Source organism: Formica exsecta, unplaced genomic scaffold, assembly GCF_003651465.1.
Source record: "Formica exsecta isolate Colony F162 unplaced genomic scaffold, ASM365146v1 scaffold218, whole genome shotgun sequence".
NCBI lineage: Eukaryota > Metazoa > Arthropoda > Insecta > Hymenoptera > Formicidae > Formica > Formica exsecta.
Window position 1 is genome coordinate 1524105 of NW_021849477.1, and position 9934 is coordinate 1534038.

General features: G+C 36.5%; 1 protein-coding gene across 1 annotated transcript in view; it reads left to right on the forward strand.

Annotated features, from left to right (window-relative positions):
• The first annotated feature begins 870 nt into the window (after positions 1–870).
• The window catches only part of LOC115235293 (homeobox protein Nkx-6.2-like), a 33648-nt gene continuing 24584 nt past the window's right edge, over positions 871–9934 (forward strand). Inside the window, exon 1 of the mRNA XM_029806963.1 lies at positions 871–1198. Coding sequence (XP_029662823.1) covers positions 871–1198 — 328 coding nt within the window. The remainder of the gene's footprint in view (positions 1199–9934) is intronic.

A 9934-nucleotide genomic window follows, 5' to 3' on the forward strand; every position in this document is an offset into this window, starting at 1 on the left:
ACGACGCTTAATGACCGAGGGCGCAAAGTGCAGTCGACCGCCGTAAATTATCCGTTCGGTCGAAGGCGAGTCTAAAACGCGGATCCAATAGACGAGCGGGTGCGAGCGACGAAGCGGCCGACATTACATTGGTCGGTTGCCAGAGCCGGAGAGAGCCGGCGAGTTCATCCGACATTAGTTACGTCAGCCGCGCGCCGCGGCGCGACGATGGTTCATCGGGATGAAGTAACCGAATTCTCGTTGACACGTGCATCGGCATATGTATAGCGAGCGAGGAGCAGGCCAAATGGACCATCGACAGCAAATAATTCGATTTGCTCTGTGTGTCTACGCGTACTTGACTGGCTGAAAGGTCGGGGCGATGGTGGGTAGGTAGGAGTCAAGCGGGTGGGAAAGATAGAGCGAGACACAATGAAGCGAGAGGGTAAAAGGGAGATGGGTAAGTATAGCGAGAAAGGAACGACGGAAGGAAGGAAGCAAGTTATCGAGACAGTAGTGTCACCGTAGTCGTGCCAGAGGTGCCCAGTCGTCGAACAAACTAGAGAGCCAGTCTCAGAGCCAAGAGGCTCACTCAGCCAACCAGCCAGCCAGCCAGCCAGCCATCCAGCCAGGCAACCAGCGAACATACGAGCGAGTGAGCGAGCGAACCAGCAAGTTCTTGTTTTATTCAGTCGGGATCATAAATTACGAATTTAAACACACAATGAAAGACGCTTAACAAGAAGCTAACGCGAGATTGAGAGGCCCCGCCCGGAACACCTCTCCTTCCGGTAAAACGCCACCAGGTCGACCAATCCGATGATGGTACCGCCCCCAAACACTTAAACGACCCATGGATAGCACGCCAATCCACTGGCGTCGAGGGCCGACATGCCTCTCCCCCTGACGCGGGATTTCCGGAACGCGCGCGCGAGGACGAGGGCAAGGACGAAGGCACGGGAGAGAGACTCGATCTCCCGCACCATTACCCAGGGTCAATCGTCGCCCACCGGTAGCGGCAAACACAGCCCGGCGACGTCCATCACCTCCGTCGGCAGTAACCCTCACGGCATCGACACAATACTCTCGAGACCGACGGCGACGGTCCACCCTCAGACAACGGTTCCGGCGTCGCACGGGGCCCTCCCGCCGGCACCGCATCCCCAGCACATGGCCGCGCCGCGGTACGCCATGCACGCCGGCTTCACGGCGTCCTCGGGTGCGTATATTACCGTCTTCCCGAGTTCAGTAAACTCGGATAACGCGGTTACACACATGCGGTTAACCGTCTTAATCCAAATAAGATAAACACTCGATATCATAGACGAAGATATATTTGAAAATATTATATATATGATTGTGTGGACCATGTTTAAATAACAAATATTCTGCGCTATCGACAGAATCTTCCGGCATTCTCTGATATTTCTAAGAAATATTATTCTCCTAAAAATATTATAATCAGTATTGAAAATTTAACTTGTTAGCGAAAAAAAAGAGAGATAAAATCAAGATATATATACACACAAACACTTAAGATTATTCAAACATATGCCACTTAAATAAAAAAATATTTTATTTCTATGTCTAATACCTCCTAAACATCTAATCTGCATGTAGATTTTTCTGGCTGTTATAATTAAATTTCGGAGAGATATATATAAATATGACATGCTCAAAGGGCTCTTCATGTCATTTTTTATCAAGTTTTTTTATGAAATCATCGATATAACATTTAACGTAAAACTCCCTGTTACTCATGAGTCTCTCTCTTATAAAAATTGTGTAATGTTTGTAAATGTATCTAATAATTGTATTACTATTTATTCAGAGTACCATCGAAAAATCTTGAAAGTCTCAAAATAATATATGGGGAATCTTATGTGCGAACGGTTTTGATAATAAATATATCAATAATTTATATATAGCATTTTGTTGTGATCACATTTTTCTAAAATACAAGAATTTAATTCAAACAATTTGAATTTTCTCACGACAGCTTGATTTTGACAAACGTAAAATAACTAACAAACACAGTTTTTCAGCAGAAATATTGTTTAAAATTACATCGCAAACGTTGCGTCGGAAGATTAATGTCAAGAATTATTGATGTTCGTAGATATTAGTAACATCTGTAACGGCAACAAATTCGCCATTCGCGCGTTTACGCAATAGAAAATCGGTGGGAAACCGATTGTGTTCTCCACGCAAATCGTCGCGTGCTGCGATAGCGCGCGTGTAATGCGGGACGGATTGAACGCATTAATCGTAGAATTACCAAGGGATGGTCGATCGAACAACCGCGGACCAGACGAAAGCGCGACTAAAAGTTACGAATCTATTACGAAACTATCTCTGCATTCGATACGATCGCGGCCGGCGTATAATTCACGGATTTACATAGTCGAAGTCTGATTTTCCGCTTCGATTCGCGCGAATCACTAGAGATATAATTCAGCCGCAATTCTAGATTCATTAATGAAGCAAGGGAGTACAAATACCCATATAAATAAGAATCATAAAAATATATATAGTAACTGATTGTAAACTATAAAAGTAATAAAAGTAAATAAAAATGTTGTTCTTGAAACTGCTGCTAAAACGACTCAATCATTATATCCATTTCAAAGATTCGGTTTCTTAAAATTCGTCTCTCTCTCATGAAAGAGTTAAAGATATATCATTAAGTTTGCATAATGAAAGATCTAGTGTTTTGCGAAATATATTCTTTAACGTAAATGCACGCTTTTGATTCACTTTTAGAATGTCGTTTCCTCATATTTTGTTGTTGATAATCTATGTCATCAAGGCTTCGTTTGTGATGTTGCAAATTATGCATAATAACTTTTCCATTGGATGACGTGCCACAAAGCAAAAGACATTTGTCATCGCCTTGAAATCTTGTGAAAAGATGTCACGTTCAAGAGTGCCTTCGTGCAACGTTCAACCCCGCGCGTATACGTCAAGCTAAATACAAAAGTATAATACAGAGTGCATTACTGATTCTCGACACTAAATGATTTGTCATTAATAATAACGCTCGAGTCGACAAAAGATATAATTAATATAATTCAAATTTTACCCCAATAATATCAATCAAAAGATTAAATTATAAAACACGATTATTTAGAGAATCGATGTCAGTTTAACAAGTTCATATAATTATTATCTCTCTTTCACGATAAATATTTAGAAGAATATCTGCCATAAAATAAGAATTATAAATATGAGATAGTATTTTTCGAATATTTTCATTAAAAAAATTTTTTTACGCGTCACTTTGTATTCTTCGTCTATCAGAAGTGTGTGTGGTGTATTCAATTTTAGAATTATCGGAGGGTCGATGTTGCAATGAAGGGAAGATAGGGTCGTATTATGAAGTTGCTCACAAATAACGTGTCGTACAATATCGCGGTAATATCTGGAGACGTGGGTTTAATTCATAAACGTCGGTATCACGGTCTATAATCTATAATCCGATAAAATAACTTTATCACTCCTTTTATCGAACGCTACCTGAATATTGCCAATCAAAAAAATATATTGACTTTAGAATGTAACAATCAATGGAGAAAATATTACAAAACTCTAGGAATATGATAATACAGATATAATAATATATTCAAACAATTTTAAAATATTCATCGAACATTGTATAAAAATAGCTTTTATCTATAAAACTTTATCTAATAATTGTAACTAAATGAGTAACGCGAATAACAGTAGCAATTCTCGCATTCTGAGATAATTATCGCACAATTATCGATTAAACGTTGGTATTATATTATTTTGTTCAAATTTTAATTGTTAAATTTATAAACAGTTTGGCCTCTTTTTGTAACAGCGATCAAAAAACAGTAAAAATGCAGATAAGAATATGGCACGATCGAAATATTGACCGGAAGCGCGGTGGAATGGCGGCTCTAAAATTTATGCTTACCGAATTACCTGCTCCCCCGGTACATTAACGAGCGACGCAAACGAGGGGCGTTACTTAACATTCATGACATTAAATTTCTAAATGATTCGCTCCCGACAGAGCGCGATTATGCTTCGCAATAACGAATCGCTAAGCAGCGTGCGCTAATATATTCGCGATTTATTAGTTTCGCATGTCGAAATGTGTTAATCGTGGTATCGTGAATTCAATATTATCGTACGATAATATATCTGCGTATGTAATATAGTGACTCAAAGATAACGTGACAAGTTCCGACACTTAAAAATTTTGAGCTAGCAATAAGAGCAGCAATACGCAGTTGATTTTATTTTCTTGCAATGATAACGTTTGTTTTATTCTAAATGTTAAAAAATATTGACTTCATAATTATACTAATAATTCGATTAAGAGTATTGTAAAATTTAGGAAAAGAACAAAAAGATTTTTATTTATTCGAATGCATCAAAGTTTCCAGATTATATATTCCTAAAAATCTTGGCCACTTATATTCGTTATATTTTTCGAGAATTTTCTGTTTTCGTGGTTATCGAAAAAATAATTGTATGACTATCAATCCAATTAAAAAATTACAGCAAGATAAAAATTTATAATTTATTACTTTCCATTTTTATCGTTAAATTTTCTTTATCTTCTTTTATCACTTTTTATAATAAAATTATATTTTAAATTGAATAATATGTAAAGAAGAAAAATAGAATAAGCCAACAATATATTATTGTATACCATAGATGATTGTATTTACAATAGAACGCGAATTATGTGATGGCCAAATAGGGCGACCATATACGAGCGGAAGTTAGGATATTGCGGGTTAACCAACTGACGACCATGCTCGTACGTGGCTTGCTGGCGAATTCGGATTTGTGCGAGAGAACGCGTAAGACCTGGTCCACTTGCGGTTGAATGTACAAAAAGATTGCATTACGATAAACTACGGCAGTAAACGCCGGGTAGAACAATACGACGATGATAAAAAATAGCGATAAATGTATATTCGTATAAATTTAATGTCGTGTACGAAAAGATGTCCGAAAAATAAAGATAATAATAAATCGCGTTATATCACTGCGACCATACTAAAACAGCTCGTCGTAAATATCATTTATTTCTTCATCCCTCTAAAAAAAATAAAAAAAATAAAAACCACGTATCGGGATGCGACGCAACGTGTGCGCAAAGCAATTCAATTTTGAAAATGTCGCTGCAAAAATATCGCGGTTACGTTCTTGTACCGTTCTTCGTGACGAATTACATCTCACGGATTTTTGCAACGTCGATGAAACCGCGTTGAATTATTACCGTTGTTACTTCGCGATCCACTTTCAAAATTGCTATTCCGCAAGTTATAAGGTAAAATTTATCTGACCGTTATTTTAAAGATAAATAATAGATTTAATATTAATCTCTCTCATATCGCAAAAATTAGAATCAGATATTTATGTTAAAGTTAGATCGTCCTGCAAGAGTATATGTTTTAATAGAGCAATGTTCACATATCCGAATCGAATATCATGAGGCGGTATGTTTATCCTGAAAGCAGATATTCACACACATCATCCTAGAAAAGAAACTACTCAACGCGCCCCCATGTGGCTTCTCACGTGTGTCTTCCATTTTTTATCGCCTGTAATAGAAACCTCGGAAATATTGTGCGACATCTGCTCTGGTTTCTATATCGTAAATTTCGGCGTTTTCATCCCCCCAAATCTCGCTAAATTTTAGAATCTTTCTCGCATTTTTACCAAATAAGATACCTTTTATAGAGAAAATTTATGTGAAAGTTGTTTGAAAATACATGCGCGATTGAATTGTATTTGCTAATTGCGTTAAAAGGTACCCCAAAAGTTCCGTCGCTCGAAATAAACGTACTTATTTGGTGAATAAATTTGAAGCCAGTGAAGTAAGGGAATCGATAAAGAAGAGAAAAGCTTCTTGAACATATTTATTTGTGCAAAAAGCCACGTTCAATCAAATGAGCTAAATCTTGAAATATGAAAATTGCAGAAAAGATCTTGAAAAATTTATGCTGCTAAAAGGTTTAATAATCGAACTGGATTTTATGTAGTTCTCTTCTACACGGTTCTAATATATATCTACTTATAAACGCTAACACCTTTCTGAATATTTTATACGAGTATGTCGAAACGCGAAATTATTAAGTATTTTGAAACGATGATACATATATTTGATACGAAACAGAATTTCAGCATGGTGAAATAAAATAGTCATATATCGTTACCGTGTAATCTTGTCAAACGCATTTGCGCGATATTTGCCTGTGTGTTTCCAATTGACGCTTTGCACATATACCTGAGCGTTTTGGGATACGTATGTGTCTCTCACAATGGTGCATGTCGAAACTACCGCCGTAATTCGCGTAATCGTATACGGTTTCAATAACGGTTTAATGGGTAACCGACTTCATTGTCGTATTAGACAGATTACGTCGATTACAAATACGACAGTAGCGCAGCTCGTATTTACGACGCGGTGGAGCGGTGCGCGAATTTCGCTCTGTTAGAATTATAGACGGCCACCGAATACATACGTATGCGTGTATTCCACAACTACATACATTATATCTATTTCCGTATAAATTTTCCCTGTTAAAACATCGTTGCGTTTTATTTATATCAATATGATATGCAGGTACAGTGATGTCATTTGCGTTCTTCTTCGATTAAATATGCAATACTAAATGCTTTTATAAACAATCAGTTTTTTTCATTAAAAAATATCGTTATATTGTAAAAATAATTTAATAAAATTGTTTGTCAAAAAAAAAAAAAAGATATTTATATACAGAAATCTCTAGAAAAATGGTAAATTGTAATTAATCTGATATCGCAAAGTTCGTGCAAGGATCTTTCTTCTTTTTTCACGTTACCACACTATCATCATCGCGATTATGCGATTCGCAACGCGCGCCGCTAATTGACATCTGATACCGATCGATCTCCCGCGTGCGCACACACTTTACACCGGTGGTCATTAATTAAATTCTCGCCGGACGCGCGCGAGACTGCCGGTCGTCGCTGTATAAATGACAAAAAGCCTATCAAAATGTGCGGTATTAAATGATAAATATTTCGCCGGGGCGTCCATCGACCGTGGACGTCACGTGCCTTATTCGTCGCGACAGTGCTTCAAATATTTATGACTTCCGATCACATGCATGCCGTGTTTTCCTGATCAGTAGTAATCCGACGAATTACACGAGACATATCATGTATATATATATAAGTCGTTCCAGCTTGCAATTTAGAGAAGATCTTTTTTTTTTTTTTTTGAGGGAAATGATAACGTATCGATAGATTTCCTGAGCAGATATAAAAATCCTTACTAATTAAACTTCGAAGTTGCGAATAAATGTAAAAGACTTATTCTTTTAATTTGATCTCTCAAACGGATTTTTTTTTTTTTAATTTATAGTTTAATTGGAATATTTAACCGAGATGTTTACCTCTAAATCTCCAAAAGCTACGAGAAATAATGATTTATCTTAAAAATCTCCAAAAAATTGATTGCCCGATTTATCAAAATGTTTACAATTAAGATTGAGGGTTCGCGAACATTATGTATACACGCTTTTAAACGTTTTTAATTGCCCGATTCACACAGTAAATCCGTACGTTCTCGAGCGACGCGTCGTAAAAGCGCGTGCCGGGGGTCCGTTTAAGAATCGAAAGAAGAACTCGCCTCTCCTCTACTTTCCTTCGTCGGATTCCGCCACGTGGGCTCGCAGACAAAGAACATGATAGCGGGTATTTTTGTTGATGAGCGTGTGCGGGTTTAACCGTTTATGATCCTATAAATTCCGTTTGATTTCGGCGTAAAGGACAAAAGGAGTGGCAATCGGACGATCGTATCGGACGCGTATTCCCATCCATTCTCGGCGTCGACGGGATAAAATGGAAATGACGCTTTATTGTCCGGACGAACAAGCATAGATAGGCGAGAGAAACACGCACCCGAAACGAATTAAGCGCCCACGTAACCGGGAGTCAAATCATCCTTTCAGTTGCGATGGCCAATTTCTGAATGTAGACGAGAGTGTCGTCGATCGCTGAATGATTAGTATTTTCTTTCTATAGTAAACGACATCGTATCGTGGATGTCTCAGGGGACATGTTGCGAGAAAGACATTGAGAATACATGGGCTATTATTTGATGATGATCAATTAAACGTGGGTACAGATAATCCTTTGAAATTATAAAGATAACTTGTTAGATTTTACTGAAAATTATGAGAGTATATATATAATATCATCCTACATAAAATTCACGAAAAAATTTGTGAAGGAGCAATTATTCAATAACTTGCAATCTCATGCAAAAAGCAGTATCCATTTTTTCAAATCTCTTAATAGTTGTGAATTAATTATTTCAGAAAGATATAATTTTTGATAACAAAATTAGTCCAAATAAAACTATTATATGTTTTTCTATAATATAAAAAAAAAAAAACTAAAAAAATGTACACACTAAAATCAATCAAAAAATGCACAATCATATAATAGACTGTTTTTGAGGAAAAAAAATCGTTTCTTAAAAGCATACATTACAAAAATTCTCACGCATGAATGTATATTACACACACACACATACTTATTTTTTTACTAAAGACGATAAGTGAATAATAAATCTTGGAAAGCAAACGATCCGGCGTGTCTTTTACTCGATTCACGCATTTCGATCGATGGATTCGAGAGGAAAGTTGCGCCGCCGATCAATCTAATCTTCCTTAATCCACAAAAAATCTGTCGGATCTTGACGACCGATATTTACCGATTTGATTTCCCAGCTGCCGTTCTCTCGTACAGAACCCCGGCTTAAGTCGACTAATTTCTCGCGTTCAAGGGATTGGATCATTAAGGTTTCCGTATAGCGAGAACTACCGAGGAGAAACCTCTCTCAAGGATGCGAATGGATTTGATATCATGTATACGTGTGTATAAGTGTACAGTCGCCGATAATCTGGACTAAAACATCAGATTCGATATAGATACAAATCTTTATCGAGCTAAAATACCTAGCTCGAGTTAAACAATCAAAATATCTCTTTCACTTGATATTCCAATAATTTTTTCATATAGATTTCATTTGTATGCGTGTGTGTGTAGTTTTATCAATACTTTTATCGCGAATTATATTCAAATAGTGCAACGTAAATGATCATATCATTTTCATAATTAAAGCATAAAGAATCAAAATCTCCTTTCTTTGCAACTCTTATAATTTATAAAAGCCGGAGGTAAAATTATAACTATTTATAATATTATAACGAGATCATTTGTAATTTTCTCAATTTGGCGTTTAATTATATAAAAAAAAAAAATGAGATTGAAATCTGTTGCGAGATGGCGTGCGGCTTATAAAATTGCGGCATTTAAATTCCGTTTGCACATTACGGGCGGATGCGAGTTGTATGAAAATTGCGAATGATAAAAATGATATGAAATAAATCGCATAGATGTAAAAAAAAAAAAAACTGAAGCTTAATAAAGCGCTTTACGTGGAAAAATGGGTATGGCTTGGCCGGCGATCGATCCGAGAAAGCTGTTTTATTCCGTCAGTAAACGCATGCTCACATTCTACATCTCGCCGTTGCATTTTACGGCTTCTTTCGATTATTGCTTCAATATATGTGCTGTTATCTAAATTATCATAAATCCAATATCATTATCTGTATTGACGATCGAACCAAAGCATATGTCTGTTGTACTCGTTTCTAATCCCGTAATATCAGTTAAATACGCATCAATCTCGTTATTAATATCGCAAATAAACTGCGTTATTAATATTATACGCAATATGTACATATTTTTCTTAAAAAAGCACACTTTTATTTTCCGCATCACCGCAATTTTTTTTTTGAATATTAAAATTTAATATGTTGTTAACATGCAATAACAAGCAAGAATGCAAGTTTACTGATGTACAAATCAGATTTTGAAATAATCACAATCTTAAGCCAAATTCGTATACATATAT